General features: G+C 38.5%; 1 protein-coding gene across 2 annotated transcripts; it reads right to left on the bottom strand.

Moving 5' to 3' along the window:
• Window positions 1–116: 116 nt before the first annotated feature.
• LOC126070064 (protocadherin beta-15-like) lies at window positions 117–16,162 on the bottom strand. 2 transcript variants are annotated; one of them, XM_049873859.1, is made up of 2 exons: window positions 13,433–16,161; window positions 117–1,151 (listed from the first exon to the last, which is right to left on the bottom strand). In XM_049873859.1, exons 1-2 carry the CDS (start codon window positions 16,050–16,052, stop codon window positions 1,141–1,143), a joined length of 2,631 nt encoding a protein of 876 aa, XP_049729816.1. In that variant the 5' UTR covers window positions 16,053–16,161; the 3' UTR covers window positions 117–1,140. The 2 variants fall into 2 exon arrangements, with proteins under 2 accessions (XP_049729816.1, XP_049729815.1); XM_049873858.1 differs by lacking the exon at window positions 117–1,151 and adding an exon at window positions 4,645–4,943 and having other exon boundaries at window positions 13,433–16,162.
• Window positions 16,163–17,825: the final 1,663 nt, after the last annotated feature.

Here is a 17,825-nt window from a genome sequence, read left to right as displayed (position 1 = left end):
CATGGTGAATTACATTTATTAATATTTTTAATTGGACGCATACTATATTTATCATTTAGGGGTTTTATTCACTTTTGAGTAATAGGAAATACCCACAACATGCTTTATAAATCAACAAGGTGCTTATTTATCTCCTGGGATAGTCCAGAAATAGGCAGTACAGGGTTGGTGTAGCCATTCAACAACGCAATAGGGGAGCAAAATTACTAACTTTTTTTCTGTACCATTGTATCACATAGGAAAATAGAGCTACTAGAAGTAGTGTGTGAACTATGCGATTATTATAGAAATTAGATCTCTCACAAATGTGGGGAAGAGGGTTTGTGATTGCCTGCAGCTTATATCATTCAATACAGCCGGCAGCCAGGAAGACATGCTCAAAATTTGGACCTGCTGAGCACTTCTAGATATGTTTGTTACACAATCTGACTGGCACATCCTTTTGAAATTAATGGCTTCCTTTTCATTTCTGCATTCCAAATCTCATAAAATTTCCTCTTTTGTTCAATTCTAACCTATAACTGTACAGCAGTAAAGATTCTGGGAAATATCATTCTAAGTCTTATGTAACACAACCCAGCACAACCATAATCAACCCTAGCTTTCATCCTTATGGTTACAGGTCTCTCTTTTCAACTTGAAGCATTGTGTCCGGCTTGAACCAGTAACAAAGAACAAAAGGTGAAATTAACAAGTCAGATGACTTGTTAATTAACTGTCTCTTTTTCACAAACTTTATACATTTATTGATTTCTATCAATTACTTATTGACCAGGGCAATTGGTTATATTGTACACTGTTGTTATTGTTAGGTACCAACAAGTTGGCTCTCACTCACAGTGACCTTATGTATAACAGAATGAAATGTTGCCCCATCCTGTGCCATCCTCACAATCATTGCTATGTTTGAGCCCATTGTTGCAGTCACTGTGTCAGTTCATCTCATTGAGGGGCTCCTTCTTTTCTGCTGACCCTCTACTTTACCAAACATGATGTCCTTCTCCAGCAATTGATCTCTCCTGATGACATGTCCAAAGTAAGTGAGACAAAGTCTTGCCATCCTTGCTTCTGTGGAGCATTGTGGCTGTACTTCCTCCAGGACAGATTTTTTTCTTCTTCTAGCAATCTTCAGTATATTCACTATTCTTCACCTACACCACAATATGAATGTGTGAATTCATGGTGTATTCTAGTGACAAAAAATGTTGAAGCTATATCATTCAGCAGTAAAGATCAATAACCTAAAAAAATTCTAAATTCTTGTAGTAAAGAAGAAGAGGAAATTAGATATTAGGTAGCAGTTTCCAGGGTTTGCCACAGTAGGCCAGAAAGAAAATCACAACAAATACCAAAGTCAATATCACAATAAGAAGATGCATTGATGTTAATGGAAATTAATTAGAAACAATAACAAAATTAATTTCAAATACACTTACTTGTGTATTAAAAAATAAACTTAACTTCAGCCATAGTTCTAAGGGGACCTCACAATGGAAATGAGACAATATTAATATAAATAAATCATAATGAAAATAATACATATAAGAAGTTATGTGATGCATCTGAAAGGGTACTGGGAGCAACAGTTATCACTATAGAAGTTTATTTTAACAAATAAAACTATAAATTATGAACTAGAGGTCCATTCCAAGGATGACACACTGATAAAGCAATTCCATATTTACAAGATTTAAATGATTTATATTCCAGTATGAATTTATTTGTGCATAATAGAAAAAGAGATGCACCTGAAGACTTTCCCACATTGATTATATTCATTTGATTTTTCTCCAATGTGAGTTTTCTCATGTCTTTGAAGATATGAGGAAAGGATTTTCCACATTCTTTACATACATATGGTTTCTCCCAGTATGAGTCCTCACTTGTCAACCAAGGAATGAAAAAGACTCGAAGACTTTCCCACATTCTTTATATTTTATATGGATTTTTTTCAATGTGTATTCTCACATATGAAATAAAGTGTAAGGAATTATACTTTCCCACATTTCTTACACTTACATGGTTCTCTCCAATATGAATTTTCACATGGTTTTGAAAATACTATTTACAAGTGAAGGCTCTCCAACATTCCTTATAGTAATAGGGATTTTCTCCATTCGTGAGTTTTCATATGTTTCCTAAGAGATGAGCAACAGCTGAAGGCATTCCTGCATTTCACATATTCACAGTGTTTTATCCAATGTGCATTATTATATTTACGGTAAAATGTGATGAATAAATGAAGGCTCTCTCACATTGTTTACATTTATGGAGTATTCAGTGTTTTTACTCAGATGGCTATTAAAGGAGAAGGGAAAACTGTAGGCTTTCCCATATTTCTTACAGATACAGGGTTTCTTCACAGTGTGTTTTCTCACACATAGAGTAAGTTTTGAGGGATAAATGAAGTCTTTCCCACATTGCTTACATTCATAGGGTTTCTCTACAATGTGAGTTCTTACATGTACAGTAAAGAATGTGAAGAAATTAAGGCTTTCCCATATTCTTTTACATTCATAGGGTATGTTTCCAGTATGAGTTCTCACATGTGCCCTTAGGGATGGGGGACAATTGCCAGTTTTCCCATAATTTTATATTCATAAAATTTCTGTTTAGTAAGAGTTTTCACATTTCTTAAGAGGCAAAAGAAAATGGAAGGCTTTTTTACATTCCTTATATTCATAAGGCTTATCTCCACTGTGAGTTCTTATATTTGTGCAGTAATGTATAAGAAATGAATAAAGGCTTTCCCACATTTTGTATACTCAAAATATTCTTCTCTAAAGTGAATTTTCACCTGCATCTAAGATATGAGGAATAACTAAAGGCTTCCCCACATTCCTTACATTGTTAGGGTTTGTGTCCAGTGTGAGATCTCCTATGTGTTTTTACAGATGAATGATCAATGAAGAACTTCTCACATTCACTGGATTCATAGATTTTTCTCGCCAGTATGAGTTCTCTATTATACATTTAGATTTGGAATGTAGCTGAAAGTTTTTCTACAGTGATTACTGTCATTGTAGTTCTCTGTAGTTTAAATCTCTTCTGCACAGTAGAGATCAAGGTCTTTCTGAAAGATTTTCCAATTTGGTTATATTCTTAGAAGTTATCCATCATATGAATGGTGAAACATCTCTCCTGCGTCTTGTGCTGATATTTTGTGTCATGGCAAAAAGGATGGGAGTAGTTGGAAGTTTTTTTGTTTTTACTTTGTAGGTGGCATAATAAAATTCAAGGTAGATTGTGATAAACTAAGGCAATTATTATCTTTAGAGAAAATATCCTTTCATAAACGTTATAGCTAAAAGTCAATTAAGAATATAAATGAAATACCGAAAATATACAATTAAACCAAATAAAACAGAAAGTGAGAAACAAAAGAGCAAAAATAGAGGTTACTAATTTAAAAATGAAATAGTCACAATTACATAAATAATTACTGTAATTATAAATGGAATAAACTCTCCAATTAAAAGGCAGAAATTATAAGACCGAATTTAAAAAAGCAAGATCCAAATTTATATTGTTCATAAAATATGCACTTTAAATATAAAGATACAGGTTAGAAGTAAAATGACAGGAAAAGATATATCATGCAAACCAAATGCTTAAGAATTATGACATGGGTGTATTAAAATCAGGCAAAGAGTATCACTAGAGAGGAAAAGAGACATTTTATGATAAGAGCATCAATTCACCAAGAAGATAAAAAACCTTAAATATGCACACATCCAATAACAGAACTTTAAAATACATGAAATTTTAAAATGCTAGATCAGAAAGGAGAAATGGACAAATTCACAATCATAATTGGATATCTTAGCACTCCTCTATCAGTAATTGAGTAAACATGTAAACAAAAATGGTAAAAATAAAGGTTTAAACAATATTATCAAGCACTTTAATTGACATTGATAGAACATTACACCCAACACGTGTTGAATACACATTTCAAATTCACATGGTAAAATAACCAAGATAACCCATTTGTTTAACAATAAAAAGTCAATATGCTTCAAAGGATTGAAACCATACACAGTATGTTTTCATAATTAGTTTGAATGTCAATAATGACATCCCTGAAGTAAGCAGAAGAAAAGAAATAATGTGAGTGGAAATCAATGAAGTAAAAACAAAGTAATAGGAAAAATAACACTTTTTTGAAGATTAATAAAATTGATACACTCCTAGCAATACGAATAAAGAAAAAAGGAGAGAAAACATACATTAGTCATATCAGGAATAAAAGAGGAGCATCAGTACAGATCCTAAAGATTGAAAGGATGATAAAGGAATATTATCAATAACTTTGTGGAAATAAATTTAACATCTTAGATAAAATAGACAAATTTGTTAAAATATACAAGTTACCAAAATTGACACAAGAGGAAATAGAAACTCTGAATTGCAACGTATCTACTTAAAAAATTGAATTTGCAAATCAAAACCTTCCCACAAAGAAAATGCCAGCCATCAATGGCTTCTGTGGTAAATTCTACCAAATACATAAATAATAAATATCTTACATAAATTCTTTCATAAAATAGAGGAGGAAAACCACTTTTAAACTCATTTTACGAGAACCAGTACAACCCTGAAACTAAAACCTGACAGGGATATTACAAGGAAAGAACACCAATATCCCTCATAATTAGATACAAAAATTCTCAACAAAATATTAACAAATAATATCTTTCACATTGCTGGTGTCACCTGGAAGAAAAACACATGAACAATTTGCCTGGTCAATTATGCACGCAGACACTCTTCCACCCCCAATCCTCAAGACTCCGGCTCATTGGCTCTGCTTGAGTGTCTTCGTATTCTTCCACTGTTGCTGCTGCTGTCCCATATTCAGAAGGGTAAAGGATTTGTTTTAGATTTCATCACTCAAATTCTAGCTGAGTCCATCATCTCTACAGCAGCAATCAACATTTGAACTTGCAAGTTGGAAAAAACAACAGGGTCAGGACTAGGGTGAAACATGTATCTGAGACACAAAATTTAAGGGGCCATCCCAAAACACAGTAATAAAGATAAATACTATTTAATGCAATATTTTTGAAAATGAAAATTAATGCAAAAACCCATAATGAACAGAATATTAGAATTTTAAATAAAGACAGGGCCCAACCGTGCTCTCCACCAACTTGGTCTCGCTGACCTTACCATAATCCCAGGCCTGTAAATTACTCTTGTTAACCTTATTGTTTCCTGGTGTCATTCGGGGAAAAAAGACCGTGTCTGCTTTACAGTTTCCTCTCCTGGGAGGCTCCTTCAAGGCCAAAAGTGTCACCAAACTTCTAGATCCAAGAATGCTGAGATCGTTAAATTTACAAAGCGAAAACTCCTTTAGTTTACAAGTATAATCTCTTTTAGAATATGTTGCTAATGCCAATTTTGTCATATACATTCATACATCAAAGGGAAAATATCTTTATAATGTGGAAAATTATGGGACAGCAATGTTACTTTGGCACGTATTTGTATATGCAGTGCATCTCCACCATCTGCTAAAGTCATCCCCCAGACTCACACACACACACAGAAATACATAAACTCTCTGGGTGCAGCTGTGGAGTTCTAAAATTGAGGCATTACCATTCATGTATCATGATAGAGTTTTTTATTGATTTTTCGTGACTATGCTGATAAATGAGAAGGACTGCTCTTTACAAAGTATTCCAGACCAACCCCAGAAAGACATAAGTACTAATCCTTTGGAAATGCCTTTAAATTCTACATTTTTGCAAAAAAGTATTTGTAAAGTAAGTTAAGAAATGAGTAGTGGATATTGATGCATTAGGGTGTCTGGGCCTGTTTAAATCATGCTTCCCAGGCTATTGAAAATGTTCCCAAGAATTAACACAAATATGTTATTTGGAAATGTTAGGGGGAAAGATCAAATCAAAAAGTACTAGGAATGAGCTTCCTTCTCTCATTTAGTATTCAAATGACATTATACTTAAAACGTCCCTCATTTTCCCCAAGTGACAGGCACTACTCCTAAGGACTTAGGTGCTAGTGATAATAGGCTAGAAGAAATTGTATTTGCTGCTTTCTAGCCCACAGCAGACATAAGGGGGACCAGAGGTATGAACCCAACTTCTGAGAGTGCTGGTATTCACCAGACATTTTTTTAAAAGTCCCCGTTAGCCAGAAACTATATGATAAAGGTGATTGCTTCAATCAGAAACATAGAAGTAAAGAAATAACCAAGCATCTAGGTCTCTTTGATATTGCGCTTTTTCCTTTGACATATTACTGAGGCATCTAGACAAGTGAGGAAATAAATCCCTTGTTTTAAAAAAAAGTGCTAATGGCTACAGAGTTAGATAAAATGAATGTTCTAAGAGAGATTTTGAGGAAGAAATAGGTGTTACAGTCCTCACTGATCTTATTTCCAGATTTGTGAGGAAGCACCACTTACTGCCACCACTCCAGATAGTCTGCTTTGGCCTCCCTAGCATCATCTCTCTTTAGTGAGATCAGTTGTTTACAGAAATTCATCATGAATGTTGTTATCATTGCTACCTAGAACCATTACACAGATAAATGCCTGAATGTCCAAAGTAATTGAGCTAACATCTATCTACTACCCTGAGTGTGGCATAAAAGTTCTTTAATTTTTGTGGGCACATAAAAATACAAGAATTATGAAAGAAAATTTAACTGTGATTGATTCCCTTCACCTCAAATTACTGGTGGTGTTGACTCTCAACATATGTATTTATTTGCCTCCCTTTATCCTGGGAGAGGGCATGTATCTCATACACCCATAACATATGAAACAAATGGGAGCAGCAAAATTATTTTTAAAAACCCTCCCACTTCCTGGCCACAAGCTACAACAGATACAAATCTATCCCCAGGATTTTCTAATTTGGGACCCGAAAAAGCATGAATTAGTTTATGATAATAAAACTGAGAAATCTTAGGCTCTTGAAATATAAGAGGAATTTTCCTCATGTGCTCTGTAGTAAAAGAGAATGAAACCAGTCAGAAAAAAAGCAGAGAACAGATATGACAAAGAAACTGGTTTTTCAAGTTCTTGCTTTTTAATTGTTTTTAAGTCCTTACCCTTCAATTAGTGTGAATTTCCAAACATATCTTACATTACATTATGCACCCTGATATCCTTCAATGAATTCTTGAACTAGTTTGAATCAGGTTTCTGTTGGTTGTAACCAAGAGAGTTTAGATTAAAACAGAGGTATTAAGTTTGCAAGAGATCTTTCTGGTTAGTATATTTTCTCTTACCATAAAGTATGAATTTCTAAAAAGCCATGTTTAAAGCAGAATGTAAGAGATATGTGGAAAGGCATATGGTTTTCAGACATGATTCTGAATGCTGAAAGCAGTGGTGACAATACGGGAAAGTGTATTTGGGGACAGGCTAGTTGAGAGAGATGAGGGTCCTTCAAGAAATATGTTCAGGAATATCTTTAATCTTCACTCTTTGGGTCTGCCAAAATCAGGGATGTTTGACTTCTCTGGGATAGGTCAGACTTGTAACAACTGTCAGACAGAAATTCCAGAACAGAAAGAGACAGAAATCTGTCAAAGAGTTTCATATGTCTTTTAGTTTATATCAAATGTAATGCTCAAACAATGTTTGGGTATTCCCATCACTTCTGATCTGGGCATTTCCAATCATTTGAATAGCCCTGATTCAAGACCTGCTCACTCATGTTTGGGAGTATATGATAGAAGGGGGTGTCCCTAGCCTGTGATAAAATCTCTCTAGGAATTTTCAGACTACTAGCCCAGCAAATGGATAGAATGTTCTGATTATTTTTTGTTACCTTTCCCAGCATAAAGGCTGTGGTGTTTTGCCTAGAGTCAATCTCTGTACATCGAGTACTCCAGTTAGACACCCATCCAAGTTAATGTTCCATTAACCATCACCAAGGTAAACTCACATTTTTTTTTGTTTTATTTGGAGAAGACACAGTCTCATCCTAAATAGACTGGGAATATATACATATATGTATATATACATATGAAAAGACATAAATTAGTGTTTACATTCCCTTGGTTTTACAGGAAAGGGATCAGAGACTAGGGGTTAAAACCATTATCTTTATGTCTCTTCTGTGCTCATGTGGAGAAAATACATCATTACAGAATTCCAATACATGATTTATAAAACCTATTAGGAAATTATCCTCAGGATAACTCATAACACCCAGATAGATCCCTGATGGCATGCCAAACTTATAACTATTTTAAGAAAACCTTTCCTCAAAATTCAGCCATCAGCCAAAGTGATATCATTTAATTTACATTAAAATATTAGTATTGGTGAAATTGTCTAGAATTAGTTTCCATATTTATAGTAATAGGACTAGAATAGAGGTACCATGATGGTTTTTCAACGGTAGTTTGGAGGATAGCAAAGAGATGCTGTGGCTTATACTGGTTATACAAAATAATATAGTGAATGGAATTTTCAGGAAACTGTTTTCCCATTTAAATGTTATTGTGGAAAGAATTCAAACTCTCCTCCACTTCCCAGTTATTGGAATAAGTTACCTCCAACATGAATGCTGAAATATGACCATAAATACTGATGTACTCCAAACTCCATTTGGGAAGAAAGTAAAGACAAAGAAGGAGATAAAGCAAAAAGGGACAATGGTTTTAACTTAATATCATTAAAGTCAAGTTGGATCTCATAGAAATCTCAAAGGAAAGCAACAAAAAGTCCGGAGGAGAAAAAGGGAGGGGAAATGAATGGCTCTGTTTGGGCTGATGGAAGAGTATTCTAGAACTCTTCAAAAAACTTCATGCACTGTTCTTAACTTTCATTCACTATCAAGTAATGACTTGTCACCCATGTTCAAGACTGTTCCAGGTGCCATGTGTGATATAAAGGAGAATTCATTTCTGATCCTTCAACCAAATGTATTCTGCCAAAATACGTGGATTGCTGATCTGCTTATGGAGATTTTCGGGATCCATTTTTAGTCAATTTATTTCACTAAGTAGGAGTTTTGACCCTGATACTTCCCACCATGAGAGGGAAACAGGTGTCACGGATTAGTGAATAAACATCTTAGTCATCTTGTCCTTTAACATCAAGGATGCATGCTTAAAAGTATATGCCTGGCATTTATCAGCTCACCATCTCTTTCTATTCTATGAAACTCAACTTTTTGGGATGCTCCTAGCCAGGGATATTCCTTTGAAAGCCTAATTATATAAATATGTTTTGTATTAGCCTAATGAGAGATGGTTGAACAAAGATATAAAATCAATTGCAGCATCTCAGAATACTGTCACCTGATAACACCTAAGGGAATGCAAAACTACTTTTCTGTCAAGTATCTCACACATCCTAACTAAACAACCTTGGGACCCAGTCAGACGACTGTATAAGTAAATGTTACTCATGAGGAGGAGTGGTACATCAGTTTGGAATTTATTTGTCGGTTATCAACAGAAAACCCAACTACAGTTGCTTAAACACATAGGGGTTTATTTATACCATGCAACAGAAAGCCCAGGAGAATTGTTTCAGTGGCTCAACAATGTTATCAGAAACTCAGGGGTGTTTCATCTTTATATCTTACCATTCTTAGTGTATAGACCTTTGTCTTATGGTATTCACCTCATGGCTGCAAGTTTGGCTACTTCAATGCCAGGCTTTCACCCCACTAAGCATTCCAGTCAAAAAGGAAGAAAGATGAAAGACCTAAGGAACATGCCCTCTTGGACTAGCCCTTTGAAAATCTTTCCCTAAAGCCCATTTGCCCAATTGCACTTTTAAATAATTGGCAATAACTGAGTCATATGACACACCTAGTTGCAAGAGATAATGAGAATATGAAGAGTTTGACCCAAATAGTTGGAGGAAAGGAAAAACAGGTTTGGAAATGGCTTTTTTTTTTTTCCATAGCCATTTGTATTAGTTTCATATTGCTGCTATAATCCACAGACTTGGTGGCTTAAAACAACACAAGTTTATTATCTTACAGGTCAGAAGTCCAACATGGATCTCAATGGGCTAAAATTAAGGTGTTGGCAGGGCTGCATTTCTTTCTGGAGTTTCTAAGGGAGAATACTTTTTTTTTTTTTTGCCTTTTCTAGCTTCTAGAAACTGTCCACATTCCCTGGCTTGTGGCCCCTTCAATCTTCAAAGCCAGCAATGGCCAGTTGAGTATTTTTCATATCACATCACTCTGGCACTGACATCTGCCTTCCACTTCCACTTTTAAGGACTGTTGTGATTACATACGTTGGGCCCACCCCATGAGCCCTTTTGGTGACTCAGTAATCTCAGCAGAAGTTCAGATGATTAGCAGTCTCAGTTCCATCTGCAACCTTAATTCCTTTTTGTCACAAAATGTAACATCCACAGGTTCTGGAGATTAGGACATGGACATCTTTGGGGGCCTTTATTTTCTCTACCAGTCAATGCTCTGGCCTCCCAAGGTTCACAACTGTCCTACATGCAATATACATTCATTCCATGCCCAGATCCCCAAAGGTCTCATCCCATTACAGCATCAATTATAAGTCCAAAATTTCATTTAAGTCTCACCACCTCAAAAACCCCAAATATCATCATCTAAATCATCTAAATTCAGTATGGATAGGACTGTGGATATGATACATCCTGGGCCAATTCTTTTCCTCTGTGGACCTGTGAAACTAAATAAATTATCTTCTTCCATCATATAATAGTGGGAAAGGCACAGGATAATAGTACAAACATTCCAGTTCAAAAAGGGAGAAAATGGAAACTAAAAACAAGTCACCTGTTTCAAGCAATGTGTAGAAATCCGCCCAGGAAAACTCTATTTGCTTTCAAGACCTGGGAATAATTCCCAGTGGTTTTCAGCTCTGCCTTTTGAGCTTGACACTCCGTCCTATAAATTAGCCTTCCTTTTCATGAGAGATAGGTCTTGAGCAGTTGTGTAGTTTTATTGATGTATTCTTGCCTACAGAATTTGGGATACAACGACCTTCTTTCATTTTGCCCTCTCTCTTTCAGTCCAAGCTGGCATTGTTTCTGGTGATATAACATTCTTAAGAACCTTGTGGGTCCTCTGTGCATGTCAAAGGGATTCACTTCATTAGACAAGAGGCTCCTCCACAATTCCTTCCTGAATAATCCCATCTCTATTCTTGGCTTCTGCTGAGATGGCTAAGTCACATGCCTGATCTCTTCAAAGAGCCTTCTGTATGACTGAGCACTCTTTTGATCCTTTTGAGGTACTAGTAAAAGGTTGTCCAGATACACTCTTTGTTTTGTCTCCAGAATAAGTTTTCTTGACAGTGAATCTTCTCATTTTAGCATCTTTTGCAATCTGAATAGGCTGGAAATTTCCTGAACCATCAAGTCCTAGTTCCTTTTTGCTTACCAGTTCTTCTCTCAATCTATACCATCCCTCTCACATTTTACTATAAGCAGCAAGAAGAAACCAGGCTTCATCTTTAACACTTCGCTTGGAAATCTCCTCGGCTAAATATCCAAGTTCATTGTTTACAATTTCTGCTTTCCCACATAACTGCAGGACACAATTCAGCTAAGTTTTCTGCCACTATATAACGAGTTTCCAATTTCCATGTTTCTCATTTCCTTCTGAGCTCTCACCAAAAACCGTTGCTGTCCAGTCAATTCTGACTCCTAGTGACCCTATAGCACCATAAGGTTTCCAAGGAACAGCTGGTGGATTCGAACTGCTGACCTTTTGGTTAGCAGTCGAGCTCTTAACCACTATGCTACCAAGGCCCCAACAGATAGTGACTTTAATATCCATATGTCTACCAATAGTTGGTTTACATAATTTAGTTATTCTATAAAGGCAATATAGAGTGCTTTTTCTATCATGCTCCTCAAAATTCTTCAAGCCACTGCCCACAGTCTAATTCCAAAGCCATTTCTACATTCTTAGTATTTGTTACAGTAGCACTCCACTTCCACATGCTAAAATCTGTACCAGTCAGGGTTCAACCAGAGAAACAGAACCAGTAGGAGATGTATGTTATGAGATTTAAAGCTATGAATTAACTTATTTTATTATGGGGGCTGGGTATGTAAGTTCAAAATCTATATGACAGGCCATCAGAAAGAGAAGGCTGGAACTCTTGGGCATGAGCTGATGCTGCTGTCCACAGGCAGAACTTCTTTTTTATCTCAGGGAATCCATGGCTATGCTTCTAAGGCCTTTCCAACTGAATCAAACTCACCCAGATTATCTAGGATATTTTCCCTATTTTAGCTAACCTTTAATTTCATCTGGGCCTTATTTCCTCTTTGCCATAAAGCATAACATATTCACAGGTTCTGAGACCTGTGATTAAGACACGGACAATGTCATCCTACAGTATCCCCAAAGGTGAGAGGCTCCTGGAGATAGAGTAATTCTAGCAACAGAGCTAATTATTTCTCTAAATCATTCAACCCCCTCGACCAACAAATCCTCTAATAAAAAAATTTTTTTAACTACTATTAATTCTACAATGTGTTTTCTTTGAAATCCTTTATCCACCAGAACAATACCATCATCCAAAGGCAAGTAGATATTGGCATGCCACACCATCAAAAGCTCCTCTAGGCCCAGCATTTGGGGCTCACTCGAGAATTTCCCTGCTATTTTAAGAGACAATTGTGGGCTACACATTACTTGGTCCTAGAGTCGTGGCCCTTAGAGTACATAGAAACACATTAAACATAGTCGGTCTGGGTATCAGTAAATCTGTTCAGGAAATTTATCAGGATCATAATTTTAGAGATAGGGAAGAGATAAGGGAGAGCCTATGTCTTTTCAACAGTGGTTTAGATGAGAAAGAATAGACGATGCAGATACATTTTCAAGAGATATGTATTTTAAAATGAGCAAAAGTCTAATAATTGCAAGTGTGATTTTTAAATCAATAACTTGAAATTATACACATTGCTGCCTTTGGAAAAACAAAAATCCAAACAAAGATACTAGGAGAAATTGGCCATGGATAAATATGTACTGGTTCCACTCCAAGCTGAAAAGGGATTATAGAAATCCTTACCTTTGTCAATAATGAAAACTAAAAAAGCTTTCAACATTTAACAATACACTAGGACAAAAAAGTAATAAATTCTTATTCAATCTCATATAGTGGAAATATGCTTTTAAAATTAGAACTATGCTTACTAGGAGGGGCTAACTATCATGCCGTCCTTCAGGAATGAGTACTAAAAATTTAATTAGCAATATGGACTATGAAATCTCCTGATAAAATTTTTTACTAGTAAAACAATAACCGAAAAAATATATATAGGACAACACAGACAATAAAACCTAGAGCAACATTAATTTTAAAAAAACAGAGAAAATAAAGTAGAACTGAAGATTATTACTGGTCTTAAAAACAAAGGGGCAGGGGGGAGAGACAGTGATGGACACAAAATTAATATACCCAGTGAGGAAGTTTCAGATACCTAAACTATTCCGGAAGTTGGGGTTTCCTTCTGTTTTCCTCTCAGGATCCTGGTCTAGAAGATTGGGGAAGATAGGCTTCAAGAATTTGAACTCATTACTCCCAGAATCTCCCGTCAGACACACCTCGTACTGGTAGCTTTGGGAAAGAGTCCCAGTGCGGCTGACGTCCACCAAGTGGCCTGAAAAGTGGCTCTCAGGCACCAAGCAGCGACCCACCGAGGCGGCCCTGTTCCTCCTGCACAGCCTTATGGCGACGAACAGGAGCACCGAGAACAGGAAGAGCGAGGAGACCGACGCCAATGCAATGACCAAGTAGACGGTGAGCGAGTCGGCTTGGGCTTCATCCAGAGCCACCTCTGGTAGCCGCAGGTAGGGCTGCGAGAACCCATCCACCAGGAGCACGTGCAGCGTGACAGTGGCCGACATTGGCGGCTCGCCATTGTCCTTGACCAGCACGACGAGTCTGTGCTTGGCGGCGTCACGCTCGCTCAGCAGCCTGGCGGTGCGCACCTCGCCATTGTGCGCCCACACGCTGAACAGTCCGGGCTCCGTGGCCTTGAGCAGCTGGTAGGACAGCCAGGCGTTCTGGCCCGAGTCGCTGTCCACCGCCACCACCTTGGTCACCAGGTAGCCCGCCTCAGCCGCCCTAGGCACCAGCTCAGTGCAGGGCGCAGAGCCGTTCTGCAGCGGGTACAGCACGAAGGGCGAGTTGTCGTTATCGTCCACGACCTCCACGCGCACCAGCGCCTCGCTGCTCAGCGCCGGGGAACCTGCGTCTATCGCGCCCACGCGGAACTCGAAGGCTCTCAGGGCCTCATAATCCAGCGACCTGAGGGCGAAGAGGTGCCCGTTGTCCGCGTTGATGGAGACCAAGGAGGCGAGGGGGAGGTGCGGGTCCTGGGGCGGCAGCAGCGAGTAGGTGACTTGGGAGTTGGAGCCTGAGTCCCTGTCTGTGGCGCTGACGCTGCCCATGTGCAGGGCGGGGCTGTTGTTCTCGCGGATGAACAGGGTGTAGGAGCTTTCAGTGAAAGTTGGAGCGTTGTCATTGACGTCAGAGACCAGCACTGTTATTATGTGCTCGGTTTTCAGCCTGGGGGACCCCAAATCGGTGACGGTGATGGTGATGTTGTACTCGGCTCTGCTTTCCCTGTCCAGTGCCCCTTCCGTTATCAGGGTGTAGAAATTCTCTGCAGATGGCTTCAGAAGAAAGGGGAGATCATCCTGGATGGAACAAATCATCCTTCCATTGTCGCCTGAGTCTCGATCTCGAACCCTAAACAGTGCCACTTCTGTCTCGGGGGAATTTTCGGGAATAGGGCTGGTAAGTGAAGAAATAGTTAGTTCTGGGGAGTTATCATTAACATCCACCACCTTAATAAAGACAGAACATTTTCCAGAATGTCCTCCGCCATCAGATGCCTCTATATCCAGCTCATAGGAGGATATTGCCTCAAAATCTAATTTTTTAAGTAGTCGAACTTCTCCTGAAAGATGATTTAGCTCAAAAGTTTTGCTAAGCTCCTGAGAACTATGAAAAAGTGAGTATGATATTTCTCCATTAATTCCGGTGTCTAAATCCTTAGCGGAAACCTTGACAACTAGGGAGCCTACGGGGCTGTCCTCTGGGACCTGCACGTCGTAGTGCTTCTGCGAGAACTCCGGGGCGTTGTCGTTGACGTCCAGGACCACGATGCGGACCTGCGCGGTGCCAGACCTGGGCGGAGAGCCGCCATCCAGAGCTGTGATTATTATTCTAAACTCAGACTGTCCCTCATAATCCAGCTCTTTGTCCAGCACCAGCTCAGGGTATCTTCTGCCATCCCCCCGCTTGAGGGTGGAAACGTGGAAATGAGAGTTGGGACGGATATTGTAGTTTTGGACGTTGTTGTTGCCCACGTCCAAGTCCTGGGCTCTTTTCAGAGGAAACACAGTCCCATTCGGGCTATTCTCTGGGATTTTCAGGGTCATTTCTCTTTCAGGAAACTCAGGAGAATGATCATTTATGTCTCTTACAAGAAGCTCAGCTCGAAATACTTCTAATGGTTTTTTCAGCAACACTTGGAAATGCACTACACAGGGCTCTACGGGGCCACACAGCTCCTCCCGGTCCAACTTCTCATTTAGTAGCAACTCCCCGGTCTGCAGGTCGAGTTGTAAGCGTTGTTGGTTATCCTCAGAGACCACCCGGGCTCCCCGAGCGGCTAGCTCCCCTATTCCCAGCCCGAGGTCCTTAGCCAGGTTGGCTACAAAGGAGCCACTCTCTGTTTCCTCCAGCACTGAATAGCGACGGGGTTCCCAGACTGCCACAGCCACTCCCAGCAGGAGAAAGAGAATCAGGACTTGCCTTTGTTTAGGAAAGCGCTCCCCTCCGGCCTCCATCTTCACTTCCGCAAATGCCTTTGGAGGAACAGGGCCCAGCTCTACCTCCGAGAGGGACCGGGCTGAGACAGTGAGAGATCTGTCAGTTGATAACCTGTCCGGAAGTGTCGGTGAGTAGCGTTCACTTGAGTCTTGCTGGTCCTGAGCTCTGCTTACAGGCTTTTCTCTTTGGCCAGAGATCTGAGGTGGAGTCGGTAGCATTTTTTTTTTTTTTGACGTCTTAGCCTGCAGCGCCACCATGCGTTGTCTTTGTTTTGAAAAGAATTGGTACAATTCTCTATACACGCTAAAAATTACTGGTGTAGTTGTACATATGTATACATGTATACCTGTATATATACGTAATACACATACATATATAGGTTCTGCTATGAAGAGTCTGAAAATTGTTTTGGGGAGTGATGTAATCAGAAAACCATGCAATTATAACGATTCATTCCTTCATGAAAGAAACATTACTGATCTATGTGCCAGGTCCTGAAATACATTAGTAAGTAACCAGAAAATGGTCACCCTGCCTTCTAGAGCCCGTAGTCTGGGTGGGTCCTCTGAGAGTAACTAAGAAGTGAAAAAAAAAGACGTAATAGTGATCAGTCCTTTTATTAAAAATAGTGATAACATGTACCCATGAGATTTCTTAAAATGCTTTCAGCAAAACAGATGAATTTCTTTAGATTCACACGTGTGGCAGTTCCCTCAGCATTCTTATTGAAATTCGAAGCAGCCTATGTGCCAGAACTGTGGTTCCTGTTGGTTGAATTACATCAAGGAAAAGCTACAGGTACCTTGCAGTTTATGATACCCTTTCTATGTAAGGTCAGAGAGCGCTGCTTTTATGGAGCTTTAAACTCCCTAGCATTTATCAGCATCTGACACAGTATGTATGTACATATTTGTTTCTTTTCTGTGTCACTTCTGAGTTTGAGAACTTTATTTTGTTCACTGCAGCATCCCCAACATCTAGAATAATGCCTGACAGGTAATAGAAGTTCAACAAATATTTGTTGAATGGATCAATGAATAAATCACAATTAACTTAGTCTGATATTTGGGGCCTCTCCTTCTACTGTAGAAGCCCCCTCTTTTTCTGGGCTCCTTGTTCATTACATGAGCTGAGTAAACAAGACACCATGTTCCCAAGTAGCTCCTTTCTATGCCTATTGAATGGTAATTTGAAATAACTCAGAATGATCGAAATTTTTTTCATTTAATGGCAAAGCACACTGGTACCCACTAAGCAAAAGAATACAGTATAAAAAGAAAGACTGTAACAAGAAAACTATAAGATCCTACAAACAAGGTGTACATCCCGTTTAGATACACATTTTACATTGTCATTGTTATTTTACACTAATAATCTTCAAAAGACGGTCGTTCTTATACAGTAGAACTTTCTAAGAATTTTAGTAAACTCTGTTAAAGACTGTACCATTGGAAAGATCCATCAGTTCTTCTCAAAATTATGTATTCTGGGAAAAAAGCTTGTGGTTGTTCTCTAGCAAAAAAGAAAAGAAAAGAAAAACTCAAACCCATTGCCATCCAGTCGATTCTGGCTCATAGCGACACTATTGCACAGAGCAGAACTGCCCTATAGGGTTTCCAGGGAGAGGCTGGTAGATTCGAACTGCCAACCTTTTGGTTAGCAGCCTTAGAACACCAGGCCGTAGAGTGCGATAGATCTTAACCACTGTGTCAACAGGGCTCCTTGTTCTCTACAGGCTACCAATATTCTAGAACTTTTTTTATCCCAAATATTAATTATATCAATATGAAGAGCCATAATAAAAATCTTGAAGTAATAGTAAGGTCTAATTTACTGGTCCATGCGAGAATATCTTGACATGCTTTTGACAACAAGAAAAAAATCCACTTAGTTATCTTAAGCTATATTAGAGGAAAATTAATTAAAACAGCACATTTTAGTTCCTAAAAACTCAGAGAAGAGAGCTAACTTGGGAGGTATTGGAAAATCTACAACAGCAATATCTACAACAAGGTTACTTACTGTCTTGG

The sequence above is a fragment of the Elephas maximus genome, chromosome 2 (genome assembly GCF_024166365.1).
Source record: "Elephas maximus indicus isolate mEleMax1 chromosome 2, mEleMax1 primary haplotype, whole genome shotgun sequence".
NCBI classification, from domain to species: Eukaryota; Metazoa; Chordata; class Mammalia; order Proboscidea; family Elephantidae; genus Elephas; species Elephas maximus.
The sequence above is the reverse complement of the archived record's forward strand: the minus strand, read 5'-3'. Positions and strand labels throughout refer to the sequence as shown.